At 53.4% G+C, this 20,123-nt stretch overlaps 6 protein-coding genes across 6 annotated transcripts; 3 read left to right on the forward strand and 3 right to left on the reverse strand.

The window, feature by feature from the left end:
* Positions 1–2,777: 2,777 nt before the first annotated feature.
* Positions 2,778–3,070, reverse strand: PUNSTDRAFT_137668 (uncharacterized protein; the record flags this gene model as incomplete). The annotated part of the gene is made up of 3 exons (XM_007387317.1): positions 2,778–2,795; positions 2,859–2,939; positions 2,993–3,070. The coding sequence occupies 3 exons, from the start codon at positions 3,068–3,070 to the stop codon at positions 2,778–2,780; spliced, it is 177 nt and encodes a 58-aa protein (XP_007387379.1).
* Positions 3,071–6,751: 3,681 nt separating this feature from the next.
* Positions 6,752–10,468, forward strand: PUNSTDRAFT_122413 (uncharacterized protein). Its single transcript, XM_007387318.1, has 4 exons — positions 6,752–6,993; positions 7,051–7,362; positions 7,421–7,630; positions 7,745–10,468. The coding sequence occupies exons 1-4, from the start codon at positions 6,904–6,906 to the stop codon at positions 10,307–10,309; spliced, it is 3,177 nt and encodes a 1,058-aa protein (XP_007387380.1). The 5' UTR covers positions 6,752–6,903; the 3' UTR covers positions 10,310–10,468.
* Positions 10,469–10,532: 64 nt separating this feature from the next.
* Positions 10,533–11,046, reverse strand: PUNSTDRAFT_54936 (uncharacterized protein). The gene is made up of 4 exons (XM_007387319.1): positions 10,958–11,046; positions 10,839–10,898; positions 10,710–10,783; positions 10,533–10,656 (listed from the first exon to the last, which is right to left on the reverse strand). Exons 1-4 carry the CDS (start codon positions 11,007–11,009, stop codon positions 10,624–10,626), a joined length of 219 nt encoding a protein of 72 aa, XP_007387381.1. The 5' UTR covers positions 11,010–11,046; the 3' UTR covers positions 10,533–10,623.
* Positions 11,047–11,665: 619 nt separating this feature from the next.
* Positions 11,666–12,700, forward strand: PUNSTDRAFT_54937 (40S ribosomal protein S14). The gene is made up of 4 exons (XM_007387320.1): positions 11,666–11,714; positions 11,896–12,067; positions 12,128–12,384; positions 12,440–12,700. The coding sequence occupies exons 1-4, from the start codon at positions 11,712–11,714 to the stop codon at positions 12,464–12,466; spliced, it is 459 nt and encodes a 152-aa protein (XP_007387382.1). The 5' UTR covers positions 11,666–11,711; the 3' UTR covers positions 12,467–12,700.
* Positions 12,701–16,937: 4,237 nt separating this feature from the next.
* PUNSTDRAFT_137672 (uncharacterized protein) lies at positions 16,938–18,605 on the forward strand (the record flags this gene model as incomplete). Its single annotated transcript, XM_007387321.1, has 5 exons — positions 16,938–16,946; positions 17,016–17,216; positions 17,275–17,525; positions 17,577–17,681; positions 17,747–18,605. 5 exons carry the CDS (start codon positions 16,938–16,940, stop codon positions 18,603–18,605), a joined length of 1,425 nt encoding a protein of 474 aa, XP_007387383.1.
* A 641-nt stretch (positions 18,606–19,246) lies between these two features.
* Positions 19,247–19,828, reverse strand: PUNSTDRAFT_54938 (uncharacterized protein). The gene is made up of 2 exons (XM_007387322.1): positions 19,687–19,828; positions 19,247–19,659 (listed from the first exon to the last, which is right to left on the reverse strand). The coding sequence occupies exons 1-2, from the start codon at positions 19,763–19,765 to the stop codon at positions 19,280–19,282; spliced, it is 459 nt and encodes a 152-aa protein (XP_007387384.1). The 5' UTR covers positions 19,766–19,828; the 3' UTR covers positions 19,247–19,279.
* Positions 19,829–20,123: the final 295 nt, after the last annotated feature.

Raw genomic sequence — 20,123 nt, forward strand, 5'->3', positions numbered from 1 at the left:
ATTAAGCAGACATCCCTCACGGCCACTCTTCGTTGCGGCTCAGTGCTGCTATGGAGCTGTCAAGCACATTCGGGCTGACCGGTGATAATGTTGCTTGAGAACCTCCGGTGTGCGGATGGCGCCATATCGGCATAGGGCTGACGCGAGGTGGCATAGGAAGCTGGGAGTGGGTGTTAGTCGATAAGCACAAACGGACAGCTCCGTATGCCGAGGGTCGCAAGTACGCACCACAGGAGCTTGATCCAGTAGAGGTGATTGGTTGACAGTTGACCGCCCTATGTCCAGGATGATTGAAGGCATAGGAGCTACCACGGAACGTCTCGTGCCGATCCGAGGCAAGTGAAGAACGTCCAGATCGCCCCGACGCACATCTCCACTTCGCAGGTTCAGGTTCGAGAGCAAAGAATTGAATAATACGTGGCTCAGAAGGAGGTAAAATGCCAGAGGGAAAAACGTGAATCGCGAAGACGTAAACTAGTAACCATGGTATCAGTGGGCAGGAAGATACGCAGGACGAATCACTCACCGTCACGATTACCAGCAGTCCACATCCGCTGTGAAGCCCGGTCAACACTGTCTGATAACAAAGTACAGTAGCTGACCTGGTAACGAGGCCCGTGGCAAGAGCATACAATCCCAAAAGAAGCATGGTACGCCGATGTCTGTGATGCATTACATCAACCTCTGCCGTACGACGATGCAAGATCACTAACTGATTTGTCCCCATACGACCTTTCCAGAATAGAAAGCACAACGACGAGGTCATGACTACATCAGCCAGCGCTCCCGAGCCAAGGCCTACATAGATTACCCACTAGACTCCGTCAGCGAGCTTCGGAATAAAAAGCCGAGTTTACTGACTCGAAGGCGGTGGAGTAAATCATGAAATGTTGGCGCAAACAGCCTATTACCATCCGCTGTATGAACTATACGCCTTCAAAGATGATGAAGTCGAAGCGTACCCAGCAACCCCAAATCCTGCGATGATATCAATGCACTGTTTTCTCATCCACGAGAATACTAAGGATATACGACACACCGATTCCAGATGCTGCAGAGCCACCGCATTGAAGAATCTGTGTGTATGTCATGATGCACAGGCCACGTACCGAATGCAGCGACGGAGGGCAACCCCTGCATCTCATGTCATGTTACTAGAAGTAAATAAAGACGGTGAACACACCATCGATACCATTTGCCCCGCGACCATCATATTGCTGTCCCTGAGCCGAAACGATACTGACTTGATGTGGTCAGCACGCGCGGTATAGAGCCACAGTGTCAGAGGTCGACGTACGTCGCATTGCACGTCTTGCAAACACCCTGAGGCATGAAAATGTCAGTTCTAGCTCAAAGTCTTCCGGACTATAGCTTACCCGCGCACGATCACATTGATACAAGACTGGGTTGGTATCTGATAAGTTACGTTCCTTCGACCTCGCATCCTAGCAGCATTCTTACTGTTGTTATAACAAGCACCTATACAGACGATGAACTCGCTTGAGATAGACCAGAGAGATGACCTAGGTAGGACAATTACCAATAGGCTCCTATGCAGCAACACCTCATGGATGATGATTTTGCTGGGAAGAAAGGGTAGTACGCACCACACTGGTCTCGATAGTGCGATCGGATTCGAGAAATTCCGCACAAGGTAATGATATAGAACATGAATGGTCAATCCAAGACTTGCGATATCGAGAGTCCATAAGCAAGCTATCTGCATCATCATTGTACATGGTTTGCCTCAGATGCGACACATTCGCACTCACCAAGCCCTTGACAAAGTTGTCCTCCCGTCTCCTGTGCCGATGGTAGAAGACCAAGCATTGAATAGCCGCTATGCCACTCAGAAACGAGGCCACGCATCCGCACACCAGAGTTACGCCTAGTGTTTCTGCGATAATAGTGCCAAGGATATTCATCACGTATGGATGACGAAGGATGGGGAAAGTCTCGAGTTCGCTCGGCTTATGCTGGCTATATACTCTACAATCCACTTGCGGTGACAAGAATACGACCACAGCCACTAGATACAGTGGAGCGCCATAGTCCGTAGCATAATGAAGCCCCGAGTGGAGAGCCACCCGGAGGCTCGTAACATCGTGGAACGCTGCTGTGGAACCGAAACGCCCGAGTTATCTCAGAGTGCCGCTTCCCATTGGGGCAATGCAGTCCAAGGCAGTTATACGCCCGGATGGAACCGCATCCGAACTGGCTGAACACTTGCTGTTTCTATGCGGAAACCACATCTGACGCCGAAGGAAACACCACAAGCTATGCTTGGGGAATCGCAGCATGTCGGAAGACTTGTCGACAAGGTCGGGGATGTCGCTCATCCTTCGGTGTTACTGAGAGCAAGCCCAACGAAATGTTTGCTCCAGAGCAAGCGAGATCAGTATCAGTTGACCCCGACGCGCAGTAGAGGTACGAGATCAAGGAGAGACGCAGCCACATGGTTTCAACCACTGCTCACCGCCACGTAACCATGGCGGTACCTGGCAAGAATAGATAGAAGACTCCCTTGTCCCAAACGGACTGGATAGCCATGTCAATATAGGTATAACTCAGCATCCATCTGACAAGGCCAGTCTTGTTGTATTTTGCTTGAGTTTCTCTCAGGTAAGGCAAGGTATATGTAGAAAGTAAGCCACGACCACCACCACAGCGGCGAATCGGAGCAACACAGATGGTTTGGAACATGTCTCAGTACGTTACACCAGTATGTTCCTCCGAGAGCAAGCATTGCGCCATGAAATATGCTTGCAGAAGGCGAATCAGGCCTTGCCATCCCACTGCATAAATGTGGTTAGATGAGGTCCCACCTTGTTGCTGCGCCGTCAGTCCGGCCGACTCACCTTGGTATCACTGGTATCTTTTGTATAGGTGTCGACCCTCTTGAGAGTGCTCGTTTCTACACTGATAGCCAGAGGTGGAGCCTGGGTAGTACACATCATTCATTCTGAAACGGACTGCCATACGGAGGGCTCACCAATTCCATATCATCTGCAGTGCCGATCTCAGACTTGTGCGTTCCGATGAGAGATCTATGGGATCTGCGGAAGGACATAACGTTGTTTGAAGACATTTGTACTCTCATAGACTCTCGAGCATTCTTTCAAGCCAGAATTTCCCTGTCAATATAAAACACTGTGTTTGAGCAGTTTATTCTTACGCACCAATGATGCGAGAAGACTATTCAGAAAAACTGAATGTACAGTTTGTTATGGTAAAATTTGGCTGTTCAGAGATGTCTTACCTTTGCTGAGCATGAACTACGCGGCCGTATTTGAACCACTTTTAGAAGGGATCATGGATCGGGAGTACCCACGTAGAACGCGATAAACACGAAGGTCTCTGGCATTGCTGCATACTACGAGAAATCACTCTTCTGTGGTGTATTGTGGTTTATCAAAGTTGGCTTACCGTGATAAGACATAGAAGTGCGATGAGACTAATCAACGGGATTCATTCTTCTGTGTTTGAGAATTGCCGAGCAGAGCTTACGTCGTGACCAGGCCATTGTTTATGCCTAAGTTATGTCAAAGCATCACGGAACTTGATACAGGCGGGCTTGCAGAAAGTGCTCACCATAAAGCATCAGCTTGTGCACCAAACCATCGGTTCTGGAACAAATTAAGGGAGGAAATACCGAACCATCCTCCAGGCGCACCTTGCAAACCCCGTCCGGCTTCGGTTGAGATAGAAACAGAGTGAGGCCGCCAAAATAATGTCAGCCAAAGCGGCGGATGCCAACGCCAAATACAGTATCCACTGTCTCGGCGGACTGGTCAGCCAAGAGATGACAGGTGGGAGAGCGCTTACGCTGATCTCAGAAAAAGTTGCGAAACTATCAAGCTGAATCCTGGAAGTATGTCAACACAAGTTCTCGCAATTGACGGTCCTACTGACTCTCGAATTGCGAAACCTACAGTCAACAGTCAGATGTGCGCGAAGCTTGCATATTTTCACTTACCGAGACCGCCTCCAGCTGCCGCGAGAGTTGTTGCTATCTGCGCTAGCATAAGATCAGACAACAGTGAGTGAGAAATGGAGACGCACATTCATGATGTCCAATAGAATGTTTCCCCCGCTGACTACAATGACATGTTAGTGTGTCAAGAGCAGAATCTAGATACAGTACTTACGTCTATGAACCCGTCTGCCATAGATACATCGTATGGTGAAGTCAGATACCACCGTTACGACCACTTGCGCCTAGAACACAATGATCTGTGACTGAATATTGTACGATATGTTGACAGTAACTGACCAACAAGCTCCTACACATAGTCAGAGAGTATATTTTTCTGCATGTCACCTGGACGTACCATGTGGGTCGAAGAAGTGCCAAAGGATTCGCGAAATTAGTCACACAGTAGATATACATGCTGTGCGTGACTAAGGCGAGATGAACGGAATCACAGAACCTATCAATACGCGATGACATCGTTGACCTCCGTTGCATCTAAGGCTTGCGGCCGGAGGCTCTCACCATAGGAATCCAACCTAGATGTAAGCGATTAATGCGGTCATCCGTTGGCAAAGACGAAGTAAAGCATGCTTACCAAGCTTCTCATGAGTGCGCTGTCATCGTTGTTCTTCGTGTAATAAATGTAAACCTGGTACCATAGCTTAGTGGGTGGCGTTTAGTACGCAGTCACGGTAGTGTACTTGGACGCAAGTGACTCCATATAGCCTGCGGCAAGATTCTTAGAGATGAGCGTCCAGATGCAAGTGAGGCTTACACTGCGGCGATGATGTCTCCAAGGAACGACGCGCCTAACGTATTGTCTAGAGTAGCTTGCACTACCATGGCCGTCCTGGTCACCGGGGAACTGACAGCGAGTAGAGGGAAGAGGGAAGGAGAAGAGAGGGCCGAGATGGGGATCAGAAGTGCCAGGAGCGCACGATCCTCGTATGCGCTAGTGTTTCGTATCAAAGGGTCGAGTTCGCGATCTTTGTGCCAAGTGAAATGAAGACTTGCGGTGTCTAAAGACCAGGATCCAAGTGTGAGTGCGGTCCCTTGCCGATTCTCGGCTCAACCCCGGGGAGCGAGTCATTGCGCTTGATCATGCGATGGACATGCATCGTGAGCAGGACATTCCCGTAGCGGTCTTCGAGACAGGTAGAACGTGAGAGAAGTCAGACATGACAATCACCGCGTGAATAGACATCTTCCGCGTGGATAGATCCGTAAAACTCAGAGCGGGTCCGATGTATACATAGTGCATATTTCGGGCAGGACAGTGAGATTGAAATGTCTGATTAATGGCTGATGTTGACAGACAGATTGCACGCCTTAGTTTCCCTACAGAACAGTCCCAGGAAGCAGCATCAATGATACGGCAGGAACGCCGGTGGGTTGCGGGATTCGGGAATTGCAGCGCCAATGAGAAACGATGGGATCGCAGCAACGGAGTTCACATGTACAGAGAGGTATGTCCCGACTCCCGAAGAGTCCGAAAAGGCGTAGGCGACGACGCACTAGCGGAGCCGAAGAAAAGTAAGGATCTGGGAGTCTGAGGGTAATCGCGGTGATCAGTATATAGGAACCGTACGCATTCATAATACTGGCGCGGGCAGCGGGGTAAGTATGCAAACGCAGCAAACGCTACGTGATCTCGGTTGACGACGCACACGTGGCTGTGCGAGACTCTGAAGCTCGTCGTGGCCTCGTTCTGCACGCCTCCAGCTCTCGGCCAGATCAAGTTCCAGAAGACGTCCCTTGTTACCGCAATACAGCGTCGGGGCTCTATTCCGCCATTTCCAGCTGCCTCGGCGTTCAGCCTCGAGACCGCTGCTAGGCTTGTCGAGCGTTCTGATCATCCTTAGGGCCCCAGAGTTCAGGACCTCAGGCCTGTTTGATGAGCCAGAGCATGGAGCATCGTGGCCTATGCTCTGACTGCAGCAATGATGCGGGGACGAGTAGATGATGACGACGAAGTTGTATCTATGCTCTCGCGCTGGCAAGCATGGTCACATATGCTTCTGGCTGACGAGTTAGTAATGTGTTTTTATTGATAGGAACCCGATGCCTCGTAGGCTGGCACTGTACTCTCTACCGGAGGCCGCAGTGACCTCGATTGTTGTCCATCTATCAACGACTGAAAGCTGACCTTGTCTGCTCCGCGTCCTATTTTGCACCGCACGGCCGGAGATGACGAATTTGGCGGCAAGCCCATATATCAGGCAGAAGCACACCGCAATTTGCAAGCAAATGCTGCCATCTCGGACGCAGCGCCACGACCCCAGCAAGGATGGCACCGAATACGTTGGATGATGGCATATATGGAGACGGTATGGGCCGGCATCGTCCAAGAAGCCGGTCTGTGTTGCTGAACCCGCTGATATCGCGGACGGATGGTAGTCGGAGTCGAGGCTATGCTAGAACTCATAGCCGGATGGATATAGATCCATGACTGTGGTCCCATAGCTTATGTAGGGTCGATAGAACGGGTGTATCGCGTTATACTCCACGAAATGCATAGCAAGCAAAGTTAGGTCGTGTGCGCGGACTACCGTGTGGAGCGCTGAATCAGTAGACTTTCATTTCGGAGGCTGTGGGTATAGCTTACGATGACTCGCGCATGGCGACCGCAGAGTACGACTGGGATACCCTCTCTGACTCCTCCCACATCCGCCTACAGCCAGTCGGCACCCAAATTCGCGCCAAGGGCTGCGAGCGGCCTAGCGGCCACCACCAGCAGCGGAGGCGAGCTCGCCCGAATCGGGCTGCACGTCGGTCTCAGCACGGGCACGTTGCAGCCACGAGGACTTGAGACCCGCCTGTTCCGTACGCCCCGATTGTTATGAAATTTGGGTTGAGCGCGTACCCTGTGTCGGACCAAACCAGCCAGGAATGTGCATAGGAACCCGCACGACTCAGCGACTGTCAACGCTATGCCTCTCGTTCTGCACCCCGAGTCGCGCTGCGACATATGCCTGGATGCCTATACCTCCTCTACCCCCGAAAACTGGCCGCATGCCATAGTACGCAGCCCTGACGTCGTTCAACCGCATATACTCATGAACTGACCTCTTCGTCAGAGCTGCGGCCACATATTCTGCAAGTCATGTTTACGCATGGTCAACCCGGTGGCATGCCCTTTGTGTCGCAAACGCTTCGACATAGTCAAGGTCACGAAGCTGCATGTCGACCGATACTCGCCCCCTGAGCGCGCCGCCGTCGGTCTCCCGGGGGACGCGGGCCATGCCGAGACGGACACTCATCACGAAGCGCTCGCTCTGCTGCAAAGTCTAGCCCTCATCAACCTCGAAAGGACACCTCAGAGTCAGGTGGAGAGCACAATGAGGAGTGTGGATGATTTTTTGGAGAGTCAAAGCGAGGAAGAACCCGTGGTGGGCGTCTGTTTGGTTGCTTTCTTGCGCTTGGCTCATGCGCCTACGACGGTCATAGCTCAGGCCACTGCGAAGCGCTCGTCAAGCGTTAGAGAATAGCAGGCGCTACAGGGAGTCCGCAAAGAAGTACAAGCACAGATTGAGGGACATGGAGACAGCTAAGGCGGAGGTCATTCGACGCGCCGAGATGGATCGGCAGACGTCAGAGGTTGTCGAGGCGAGCTTGCAGAAGCAGCTACAAGAGGAGCGCGCCGAGTGGGAAAAGTACGTGACAGGCCCCGTTCTGTCTCTGCCATGACCCTGACCGCATTGTTTCTCTCAATCTAGGAGGGTACGTGTATACAGGGTCATGATACATCGACTTAACTCACGAATATGACAGATAACGGAACTTCAACAATCGCTCAGTCGCGCGCATACATCTGTCGACTCCAACATACCTCTTGCGTCCGCGCACTCCGAAATATCGGCCCTCAGGGCCGAGCTCGCACAAGCCAAATCTCAGCTCGAGAATCTCCAGCCTCAGTTCCACGACTCACGCTCCAAGGTTGATCTAGCTGCACTCCGAAGAGAGGTGGAAAGGCTTCGCGGTTTACGACTGGACGACGGGTTCAATCAGCTCGCTGTCGTCCAGTCGGAGTTGGCAGACGTCAAGGGGCAGAACGCGGCATTGAGGGCGGAGATAGAGAGGATGCGCAACGTGTCGCACAGCAGCAGCAGCGGGTACTCTGGCACTCCACCGATTAGTTCATTCGACGAGCATGCCTTGTTGAATCCCCCGCAGCTGACTCCGGCGCACCCTGATCGTACACCATCCATCTCCATACCCGTCCGTCGGGTCACCTCCAACCCGCTCCCACCACCTCCCCAGCCATTGCCCGACGAACTCCTGCCCGGCTTCGTGCGCAACCGGCTGTTCACATCCACGCCGGGGTCGCCCTCTATTTCCCCACCCTCGATGCCATCCAGCGCCGCAAGCGGGTCCGCGTCGAGTTTTGCGTCAAGTTTGTCACAGAGGTTCGAGGTCATGGATGGCGTGAGGCCTTCCTCACGTGCAGAGAAGGCGAAGGGGAGCGACAGGGTTGATGAGCGTCGACAAGGCAGTTCCAGTCGACCGCCCATGGATCAGAACAGTACAGTCCGCGCTAGGCGACCAACTCTCAATGGCGACCATCGGACACCTTCTGCCGATGCTGTCCAGCCACAAATCCTTCCCAATGTCAGCATGTCGTACACGAACGGTTCTTCTGCCGTCCATGCGAATGGGCACGGAGCCGGCCGGAGTCATACACACCATCGCAGCGAACCGCAGAATATTTATCAGGACCCACCACCTCAACCTACAACGGGAGCTCGGTCTGCGGTCGTGTCGAACGCTCACATCATGGCTCCTGTGCCAGACGACGACTCGTCGAGACGACTTAGGCGGGACAGCACCCCACGGGACCCGGACATGGTGCGGTATGAGTATCAATATGGGTATGGAAGTGGCCTGATGAACGGCTACGGGATGGGGTACGAGAATGGGATAGCACAAGCATACGCGGATCGAACGCCACAGGCTCGATCTCAGTCGCGGCAAGTACAGCCACAGGCAGGGCAGGGCCCAGGTGTCAGGATCCTCGGCAGCTTAGGACTTGACCCGGGGTACGGCACCGACTCCGAGAGGCAGAACTTCAGCGATGGGGAGGCCAGGAGAAGGGGCAGGGAGCGGAGGAGCTCTACCACCAGTTCGCGAGGGGGAAGGGACAACAGTGCGCCTGCCGGAAGTGAAGGCCGGTCTTTCGAGGCTCGAGCGGCCAGAGACTCCATGGCGGATTTCTCGCTCCTGAGTTTACCAGCGCCCGCGGAAACCAGTAACGGTCTTGGAGGGAATCAACGCTCTCGATTAGGGTCGTCCAATACCCATGTGATAGGACCTTCCCCCAGTGATCCAGTGTCGAGCCAAGGAGATGGGCGCAGCAACGCCTCGCAATGGGGAAGCGCTCAATCCGGTAGCGGCGCGATCGCAGGCAGTCTGAGTGCGCTTGATATTGGCCTAACAGGCGGTGGACAAAACACGCCGGCATCAAGGGCCAGCGGCATGGTGGCGCCTACAGCGTCAACCGAAGCTGTTGACGATGACGAGGATCTCGAGTATGCTGATCACGACGAATTTTTCACCCCGCGGCAACACCCAATCACTATCCCGACGTCCAGGAATCAGTCGGCGTACTCTCAGTCGCGACCTTCCACTGGACGTGGCCATGAATCAAGGTCTTCGACGTCGATATCTCGTACTGGAAGCTCATCAAGGCATGAGGATTGGACGCACGTCCCTAGTCGAGCGTCGACCTCTAGCCATGTATCGCGCTCTCACTCTCGCTCAGACACTAGTGCCCGCCCTCCATCAGAGCCTCCCGCCCCTATTTCCATTCAAAACGGCCAACAACCGACGCGGACGCGTCCCATATCGGGAAGGATGCCGTCTCAACCCGCGTTGGACATGCTCGTTCCCGCTTCCACGCCTCCCGAAAACCCGAGCCGACCGTCCGCACCTCCTCCGAGGCCGCAACCGCACAGACAAGTCACTTTCCCGGCCAATCCGGAAACCGAAGTACGGCATGTGCAGGACGATCGTGCTCGGACGAAGAGCAAGCGGCGGTCCTCTACCAGCTTTTTGTCTATGACGAACATCAATACGAGTCAGACATCTTCCGCCACGCCGGTGCTTACGCCTCCAGCCCCGGCTCCCTCGCAGCCCGCAGCACCGCCTCCTATGGCTACTACCCGTAGCCTCACTACGGATCAGGCGCGGGCGGTCCACGCAAGGTTCCTCCCTTTCATCGCCGCTGCTAGACCCAGCGCTGCGCCTTACGTGGCGACGGCAACCGCCACTGCGCCTACCAACGCGCAGCCAATCTATGTTCCAGTCAAAGGTTCAGCAGAATCCTCTCGATCACGGTAGAGCCAGTACTCTCTTCGCCGGGGTCCAATGGGGCTATTTATTCGGTTTTATCGGATGCTCCGGTTTTCTCTCGAGTTATTATTGATATCGTACGATGTCCCAGTTTAGAGGTCATACAAGCACGCCCGGTGTAATCGTTAATCATGTATTGTTCTCAACGCTGTCGGATCGCCGAACTCCCAAGCTTAAGGGTAATCGTTACCCATGCTCGCATGCCGTGCTGTTATGACCTCAGGGTCCTCACGCCGCATCCGCAGGGTGTGTATGTGACATGCTAGATTACATTGGCCTCGTATATACGTGATAGCACCCATTCATTTGGTGACGTGCGCGGAGTCGTGAGGAGGCTTAGCAAGTTCATTAGCCAGCTCGATCGGCAACAACAAGGGGAAAGGCGTACCGCAGACTTCACGTCCAGGATGTGGGCAAGAGAGCTGAACTCCGCATCAGTCGCTTTCTGGGTGCCAGTGCAGACTAGGAGAGATGGACGTGAACAAGCAAGCGCGCCAACGAGTCGCGATCGACCTACTGTCGATGACATGCTGCTCGGAGGTACCCATCTTCTCGGCGATCTGAGTGTAGGAGATGCCTGGAAGAAAGTGACGTTATGGCCGAGGTCGTTGTATAGCACACGCATATAGCACGTACCTTTCTTGTCCTTGGCCGCGGCCAGAGCGGTGCAACGAGGATCGGGGGCCATCGCGTCGATGAAGAAATCTGTCCGTTCGGGTTGGTTGGGGAGAGACGCCTGGCCGACGCGTCCCTTTATACGTGTCCCATACAGACCACCTTACCAGACCTTTCCTTCTACGGCGCAATCGATAAGAGACCAGAGGTATGAGTAGGAATCAGGTGATAGGGATGCGGCACTCAAGCTCCAGTGTATTCTCGGAGTGTAATCTTATCTGCGGAGTGTCTTCCAGCAGCCTAGATCCGCGTGTAGGAAGGCTGCACTGTTCGCATGAGAGCGCGGGCCGTGAATGCGTTCCAACAACCGGAGTGGCTTCCAGGGAACAACTATCGCTCGAATGAACGGCAAGATGGTGGCGGGTATCCATTGGTGGGATCCACATTCCGGAGATCAGCGAGCTGCGGAGGGTTTGAAGGCAAAATTGGATATCATTACACCCCATCGCTCCAAGCCTACCGTGTACGAAATGCGTTAATGACGAGGCTGAGACAGCGGGTAGATCTCTGTTTCTCTGACGGAGGTAGCATCGAATTCAACTTGACAACGTCTTACCTTGCGCCAAACGATGTGAGGAGGCTGTCGGCTTTTCGGGCCGGGGCATGGTGGCGGTGCCATTTCCCACGTGCTGCTCACAGCTCATTTGCAGAGCTTGTCGTCGTCGTCTCGTCCGTCCTCCTCAAGCCCCTCCCGCCTCAAGAATATCCTGTTACTATGGTTGGTTACGTTCATCCTCAAAGATGGAATGCCTTTCTGATTGCTTTGCCTGTCTTCTCCTCTCTCGCTCGATGGATGCACCTACTTGGTATCGGATGACTCTGAACGCGCTCCACTCGCTTGTGACTGTTCGGCGGCTATCAAAACTGGACTTCAACTATGCTACCATCCTGTTCACTAGCCCCCGAAGAAAGGCACGAAGGCGCCCCGCGAAGATGCCGCGGTCTCACTTGGCCCGCAGGTCGCGGAGGGCGAATTGGTGTTCGGAGTTGCCCACATCTTCGCGTCTTTCAACGACACCTTCGTGCACGTCACTGATTTGTCGGGAAAGGAGACCATCTCCCGTGTCACCGGTACGTCCCGCCTTCATATGGAAGCCGTCGTTCGTTCTGACACCATGTGGGATCTTTCAGGTGGCATGAAGGTTAAGGCCGACCGTGATGAGTCCTCTCCCTACGCAGCCATGCTTGCCGCGCAGGACGTTGCTGCCCGCTGCCGCGAAGTTGGTATCACCGCTCTTCACGTCAAGCTGCGCGCGACCGGTGGAACCGGCACCAAGACCCCTGGCCCCGGCGCGCAGAGCGCCCTCCGCGCGTTGGCTCGTGCTGGCATGCGTATCGGTCGCATTGAGGATGTCACTCCCGTCCCCACTGATTCGACCCGTCGCAAGGTATGTACATCACATTGCGTCTCTTCAGGCACGTTACTTACATGCCGTCGTGTAGGGTGGTCGCCGTGGTCGTCGGCTCTAGATTCGCATCAAAAGTGCCGCATACGTCTGTTTATGTCGCATGTATCTACGGTTGTGGTCATGACACCAATGTCGCTGCTCGACGCGCATCAGGTTTCTTGCGAACCTGCCCCGCGGTCGTTCCATTCTCATGCTGCTTGTGCAATCGTTCATCAGTATGCTGTGTCTTGTGCAGGTCGTGTGCGTATGAAACGAGAACCACCATCGATTGGTCCAGTTCCGATTCCGGCGCCAAAACATAGCGAAATCTGAGACGTGTGTGCACAGCTATACGAGTACGATGTCGTCCTTGTTGATCATGAGCCCTACGTTATTCGCTGCTCATAGCTGGCGCCTTATACGTTGTCCACGTATCCTAATTGCCAGCCCATCAAATCAAAGTGTTTCAAGAGAGGGTGAACCAACGCCGGTCATTGATATCGAGAACATCGACTGGGCGCATCTGGTCATTGGTCCATAGACTCGCTCGGTGATCAGACGTGCAGGTTTCCAGCTCACCCTAAATCACGACGAGTCTTGCGATCAGGATCTGCGTTCCTTCGCTATGGGCAACGGGCGACTATAAAACAATGTCCTTGCGCACCTGTCATATCCTTCCCTGCAGATGTTTGTCACTTTTCTTCTAGGTTGCCAGTCATCAGCCCCCTGCAGGTCAGCGGACGACACAACGTAGCGCACCAACGAATAAGAATGCTGGTCGTACATGCGCCGCCTGGTTTCTTAGAGAGCCTGGGGGCGGCTCTCTTTGGTGGTATTGCTGCCGCTGGGTGCGATAATTCTCGTCATTCACGTTTCGTGATATCGCTTACCTCGATGTGCATCCAGTCTCTTGGGCGTTTCAACCACCAAGCATTTCTGTACATGAAATTGAAACATCCAGATAGTGTACCGTTTCGCATGCCGGTGCGTTGTACAAGGCAAGTGCATAGATTCTTTGATTGGCCACAGCTGCGGTTAGATAGGACAGCTGCGGTTAGATAGGTGCACTCTGGTAAGTGATTCCATCGGCGCATTAACTTCCCGATTCCACAAGTCCATAGGATGCTGGACGTGCTTCATGTTGGGTTCATATCACACACCTTGTAGACCTTCCTTTTCATGATTCCTCTATGCGTATACTGGTCAATATTGTGGTAGTAGGCATGTCGCAGTTTTAGCGCACTCCAGGAACCTTTGCCATGGTCAGCCTCAGCAACGTCCCATGTGTATATTGCTCATGATCATCTCGCAGGTCTGTATTTGTAGGCTAAAGACTTCCTTTGAGACACAGGTTGTTTGTAATTATTTGCAACAGAGCCAGGTCATAGTCACGGTGAGCGCTCGCTAGTTTCTGAAGGTCGTGCCGGCTGATCATGCTCAGAACATCACATCGATCGCAGTCAGTGGTATTCATTAGACGACTTTGGACAGGTATTTGGGCCTTGAAAACATGACACCGATGCCACAATAACTCGCATCGCTATAGTCAGCCATATGGATATGATCGTCATAGTAATTTTACGTTGAGTGACAATATGATCGCGCTGCGACTGTTTCTTACTCACCCACCCCGATGTCGGTAGTATACCCTGGTGAGCACGACTCCGATTGTAGGCTGTATGCAACATTATCCTACAGTCACCACCAACGGCACAGATGTTACTATCGCTCTGCTCGCGTAGAAGCTAACCTCGAATTGCAGTGTTCTGTGCCAAAGGGTACGAGTGATGCGCCCTCGCGAACATTCATCACTGACCGAGACACTCTAGGCTAATGGGACAGCCCTTCGCCTAGATAACGGATAACCGAGTGCGCATCAGACCGTAGGGAATGGTCGTAGCTGTTCCATTGACCTCCGCGAGTAGCGGGTCATGTGTGTCGCGTTTTGCTCTTCGGCTGCGACAGACATCCTCCTGGCCTTGGGTATGAGTATATCGCTTTGGATGAGGCACACGGGCTTCAAGAAGTACGGCGTTTTTTTTTTTTTTTTTTTTTGGTGGAAATATTGACCAATAACGATCCCTATCAGCACTGATAACATTCTCAACACTCGCCTCTTCTTCTGCATCAAACCGGCGCGCTGACCGGGCAAGCGTGTCATCTGTGGCATGAATCAAAGCGGGCTGAAGCGTGCATGCAGTATATCTACCCTAGCAACCTCGTGGCGGTACGTTCTTATACAGCAACATCCAAGAATGAGTAATTGATGACGCGTTCCGCACACTTCCATGCTTCGTAGCGTCAAACATGATATTCATAGGTGAAGTGCAGAGTTGGATACGCGACCGTGAGACTGACATATAAGGTCCCCAGCAATATATGTGTATCCTCAATCTAAGTAAGCCAAAGCTTAGAAATAGCCTATTGCCGCAGACTGCTCCGCGGACATCCCTGATTCTTTCTTCAGTAGCCTCCTTGTCTCTCTAAACTGGAGGGACATGCATACCTCGCCGGAGGTATCTCGTGAGGTCATGGCTTGGTTAGACGCCTGTCGGATAGAGCCCTTGAACGAGTGCGGCTGAGACTGTTGACGCCAACCTTCAGGAGTTTAACAGAGCGGAACACGCCCGATCCTGAACAGGCACGTCGTTTGTCCCTCCGTTTTACATGATCGTCTCACCTCGACTTTCAGGCCCTGGAGGTGTAGGAGCTATTACACTCGAGGTAGCGGACGGGAAGGTGAGCTCAAGGCACGCGACTATTTGCTCGTTCCGATTTCCAGTGTATCCTCATAATGAAGTCTTGGATGATCATGATGTGTAGGACGTTGAGGGAAGGGACGTCCTTCAGGCTCCCTCTTTCACAGCGTGTACATAGGGAATGTCACATACTGTCCCGTGCCTGTCTACACGCTCGTGCTGCCGAAGTGTATTCGGACCGAGCACTAGGTCCTTCGTAAACCCACCCCCTTCATACAGAAGCGTAACATTACCGCCGGTGCATCTTAGAAGGAGCCATGGACACGCAAACTTAAAGTGGTTATGTGAACTGGATGCGAATCCCGGTGATTGCAAGAAGAGGCGCCTCGTTGTGCGATATCCGTGTACATTAACTTCATGAAATTCAGTGATGGAAGATCCCTAGGAGAAGTCCTCTATGCCCAGCAAGAACTCGCACCATCCAACCTGAAGCAATGCAGCGCTAGAACAGACGACGCCGGGAATAATGCTCACTCACATCACATATAAGAAACTACGTCTAGTCACTACGTTACCTGAGTCCTCAAGAGAGCTGCCTCACTGAGGAGAATGATACCAGGCAGCTTCCCAGCGAGGGTAGCATGTGGTTGCATCGCGTGGGATTACGCGAGACACCCTGCTTCGCGAGCTTTCCTGGTTTTCCCTAACCACGCCTTTAGGTCTATGAAAGCTCGTAGGCACACATCGGCGCCGTCTTATCTCATAGCCGTTCAGCATCTTCCCCGATGTTCTACGGATCAGAAGTGAGCCAGCTGATTGCGCAAACTCAAAACCGTCGAAACTTGCTGATGGTGCAGGCGATGAGCTGGCGACATGTACACCATACCTGACGTAGTGCGCCTTGTGGAGTATGGTGTCCTATGGCATATAATGCGTTCAAGTCAGACTTGGGGAGTCACACCAGAAATAACTAACACAGTCATTAATATACCGGTTATGGGACCGGAGCACCTTTCGGATGTGGTACATACCCACGCCTTCGAACATGTGTCTTACTTCCGGAACGCTGTGCCGAAAGCGGTTGGCTCAGATCGTCCCTTACAGAGCACGAGAACCTTCCGCAAACTAAAAGCGAGCAGGTTCCTCAGAACCTAACGAGGTCTTCATGAGCAATCTTCATCCCGGACTTGGGGTTAAACGATAGCTCCGGGAAGGAAGCACAAATCGACCCTCCCAGTATAGCCAGTCCCAAACAAACGGATCAGGTCGGGCCAAGACGTGCGGCCATTCAATAATGCTCTTCGTTCACATTATCTTCTCGCCTCGTGTTATCTTAGACGCTGACCTGGACTAGAAGGCATGTTAATATCCCATCACCGCTTACAGTTCTGAGCATGCGCGGACGGTTAGGCGTCCGAGGGGCTATATTATCAAGGCGGCAGCCTAAAGCCTCTCTCCTCCCCCTCGTCTTCTGGCTGCTTACCGTGCATCCTGCTCAATTCTTCTCCCTCCACGCTGGATCCGCTGGCGTCTCCATAGCCCTGATAGCCCTTCTCCGCCACCATTGCTACAACGCGCTGTAGCCGCCATGCTCGTTGTCCATCCCGATTCTCTATGCGATATCTGCCTAGACGGCTTTTCTGATGGCATGAGTGCACCACATGCAATCGTGAGCATCGCTGTTGCTGCGCTGAAGCTATGTTGCGGACTGATCCCCCCCTTCGAGGCTTGCGGACACATCTTCTGCTTCGCGTATGTACTAATACCAGGAGTACGGCGCCTGTTAACTCCGCCTTCAGGTGCTTGCAGTGCCTCGCACGACCTTATTGTCCTCTCTGCCGCAAACCCTTCGATATGAGCGAGGTGAGCTGCCCCATTCAGTGTATGTCCGGGGTCAGCAGGCCTTTTTTCTCACCGTTGCAATCTGGAAAGGTTCGCAAGCTTCACACCGATAAGGTCGCACCGTCGCCGAGGGGACCCTTCTCGTCCGTCGTTGACGATAATGATACGTCGGAAGCAAATCAATACCGTATCAGCATTGCGCGGATTATCGAGCAAGGCTGCCCTAGTCGGATGCTCCTTGAGAAACTTGAGGAGATATCGGCATGGCTCAGGATGCAACCTCGCGAACAGGTATCACAATGGATTTCGCTTATAAACCAATATTAATCTGATGATGACCATCGGACAGCACTTCGACATTCGTATGACGCACCGGCTCCTGAGGCAGCGGTATAAGGACGCTCAGTATTACGCGGAGCAAAAGCGCCAACTCCAGGAGGCTGCGGATAAGCTGCAGGCACAGATGGTTCTGGAGCGAGACGAGGCGCAGGATAGATACGATGCTTTGGTTCAGACATGCAAGAACGAAAGAGACCGGTCGCAGGCGATGCAAGAGAGTCTCAAGGAACACCATCAAAAAGTGGAAGCGGAACTGAAACAGTAAGTGAGATTTGCCATAGAGTAACGGTCTAAACTGACAAGCTATTGCAGGAAAGTAAGTTGCGATCGTGATCGAGCATACATCGATCTGACGGCCTGCACAAGTGTGCCTCACTTCTCGACGAATGCGAACGGCTACGAGACGAGCTCGCGAGAGTGCATCCCAATCGCTTACCCACACCACCACGAGAGTCCGACTGGTTTACATCCTCAGGGGTTAGCTCTGAAGGCCCTGCGTCGGAGCCCACGGAGCCCATCATCAGGCGGAGTGCGCTGAGCATTGCTCTCGCTAACTCGAATGGCGAAGACTTCCTTCCCATCCCTAGCACCCCCGCGCTTCCGGATGACATCCCAGACTTCACTCCCATCCCAACGGACGACGAGGGCGGCGTTTCTCACGCCTGGAGCGTTATCTCAATTTCCCCTCACTCGCGGCGCAGGGCACACGAAACTCCCAGCGTTACGACAGGAGCACAGACTCCGCAATTTGAGCAGGAGGGCTTGAGGACACCGCGTTCCCTACCGCGGCATCATATGTTAGAGTCCCACTCGCCGTCTCGTGCAAGACCAGCTCCCCAGCGCACTCCTTCATATGATCTCATGGCGGCGGCTCGCAGCAGTGCCCCTGACGCGGGATCTACGGAAATTGACCCCGACGAACTCCGTCGGCAGAAGTTGAATGAAATCCTCGAGCTCACTCCAGCTACACAGGCTCAAGACATTGTTCGTCGCTCGCCTACCAGGCGAATCGATGGGCGGCGAAGTCGCTCTCCCGAAGAAGTACCTGTTGCCTCCCAAAGCTACTCTTCTCCCTCACGGATGAGGCCCAGGACAGCCACCACCACCTCTCTTCCCGCCGGCTACTTACAACACCAACACTCACAATCGAACCTCCATCGACCAAGCATTGTTTCGGCCAGCAGCGCTGCCCTCGAAGCAGAACGACAGCGGACTCCTTCCTTCGGCACGCCGGGCCTCGGTCGTCCAGGTTACCTCCGGAGGGGCTCTTCGGCCAGCGCCAAAGGGAAATATCTCGAGAAAGGCGACCGCTTTCCCAACGGGCTAGGAATCAGTTTCTGAATAAAGCCTCCGTCTCCTTTCCCATTCATGGGGAGCATTTCATTTCCGCGAGCTGAGCGTCGCGCTTATTTATTGGTGTGTATTCAAGAGACTCAGGTCGCTCCGCATGGAATTCGCTTCCCCTCACTCATCAATAGTTGTACGCTACCAAGAACACGGATCCTGCATGTATGTATGTATGATTATGAGCCCCGTCGGTCATCCGCGCTCGGGTGATATGTCTTGTAAATTTACCATTTCATCGAGGATCGCGTGGATGGCTGTTACCCCTCAAAGACGCAGATGGCTCCCCCTCCGCCGATAGCAGTGGTGACTGCAACACGTGCATGGAAAACACCTCCTCAGTTGATGATATTTAACTGGAAAGGCCTGGCGGGTGGGAGGGTACAAGCCTACACAGGAGATCTCAAGATGCTCATTCGCAAGCGGCGAACTGAAAAAAACATATTCCATACACCCCGCATGGTATGACAGAAATAACACCAAGTAAGCTCACTGATGTACAGATCCAGAGCACGAAAAGAATTATGTCGCGACCTTATCGATCGCCTCCGGACAGCGGTGGATGAGATTGCGATGTTCGACAGAGCATACGGATTGTGTGAGAATAAACAAATCGAATGATACGCGTCGGTGTTCACAAAAGCCATATGCTGATCGCATCGTTCCAGCGGCTATTGGATGAGACAGACATCGCGCTGACAGCAGGAGGAACGCTCGGGAAGATAGACTAGATCAAGATTATCTTTAGTAATACTCCGCCGATTATGATGCACGCCGGTATACAGTATGAGTGTTGAGATCGGAATGATATCGATCCATTGGCTGAGCAGGTCCCTAGGGGCATATGTCAACGAGCGATGGCCGGCCACGCAATATTGTAGAGACACAGCCACACGGGAGCCCTTCACGACCCGCGGTGCTTGCGGCTCATCAGAGAGCACCCCAATAACGCCAATCTGACGACCCGCCCAGAGCTGTCTATAATCAGGACGAACAAAAGCAGGTGAAGTGCTTCCAAGCTCCATGCTTTGCGGGGGAGGGAAGACGAGATCTTGCCGAATCGTCCTTCCTCAGCCACCGAGCGGGAGGGTAGTCCATGCCGTTTCGAGACAGACCTTTCCAATATCAGATCCCTGTCGGTCACAAGAGCGGCCCATTGAATGCTCCAGTCAAAATCTGTCCAAGATGTCCAGGAACGGGAAGAGATAGTGTATGAGATGGAGCTGCGAGATGGTGGATCAAGTCCAGATGAGGCTGCGCAATGGCTCGGAGCTTCCCGCCTTTGAGGGTGCAATCGTGATTATCGGCTCGTGCGAGCGAATGGGACGGTCAACGTTGGTGCGAAGGAGGGGGCGCCATACTGCGAGGCATCGCCACCGGTTCGGAGTGGACAAAGTCCGACATCGAGATACAGAGAAACATGAGCCCCCGGGTCCGCCACGCCCGCAGCAATCGTGCGCGGACCGAGCCACCCGATTCGTAGTTCGTGAAGGGGGTACAGGTGCATGCTTCCCT

This window comes from Punctularia strigosozonata (genome assembly GCF_000264995.1).
Source record: "Punctularia strigosozonata HHB-11173 SS5 unplaced genomic scaffold PUNSTscaffold_13, whole genome shotgun sequence".
NCBI lineage: Eukaryota > Fungi > Basidiomycota > Agaricomycetes > Corticiales > Punctulariaceae > Punctularia > Punctularia strigosozonata.

Coding starts and splice junctions, on each gene's coding strand:
- PUNSTDRAFT_122413 (XM_007387318.1), top strand. CDS start 6,904: ATGCCTCTCGTTCTGCACCCCGAGTCGCGCTGCGACATATGCCTGGAT. Junction 7,363..7,420: donor AAAGCGAGGAAGAACCCGTG/GTGGGCGTCTGT, acceptor CGACGGTCATAG/CTCAGGCCACTGCGAAGCGC. Junction 7,631..7,744: donor GCGCCGAGTGGGAAAAGTAC/GTGACAGGCCCC, acceptor CGAATATGACAG/ATAACGGAACTTCAACAATC.
- PUNSTDRAFT_54936 (XM_007387319.1), bottom strand. CDS start 11,009: ATGGCCCCCGATCCTCGTTGCACCGCTCTGGCCGCGGCCAAGGACAAG. Junction 10,899..10,957: donor CGCGGCCAAGGACAAGAAAG/GTACGTGCTATA, acceptor ACTTTCTTCCAG/GCATCTCCTACACTCAGATC. Junction 10,784..10,838: donor CGAGCAGCATGTCATCGACA/GTAGGTCGATCG, acceptor CATCTCTCCTAG/TCTGCACTGGCACCCAGAAA.
- PUNSTDRAFT_54937 (XM_007387320.1), top strand. Junction 12,068..12,127: donor GACCATCTCCCGTGTCACCG/GTACGTCCCGCC, acceptor GGGATCTTTCAG/GTGGCATGAAGGTTAAGGCC. Junction 12,385..12,439: donor CTGATTCGACCCGTCGCAAG/GTATGTACATCA, acceptor GCCGTCGTGTAG/GGTGGTCGCCGTGGTCGTCG.
- PUNSTDRAFT_54938 (XM_007387322.1), bottom strand. CDS start 19,765: ATGGGCCGCTCTTGTGACCGACAGGGATCTGATATTGGAAAGGTCTGT. Junction 19,660..19,686: donor ATGGACTACCCTCCCGCTCG/GTGGCTGAGGAA, acceptor CGATTCGGCAAG/ATCTCGTCTTCCCTCCCCCG.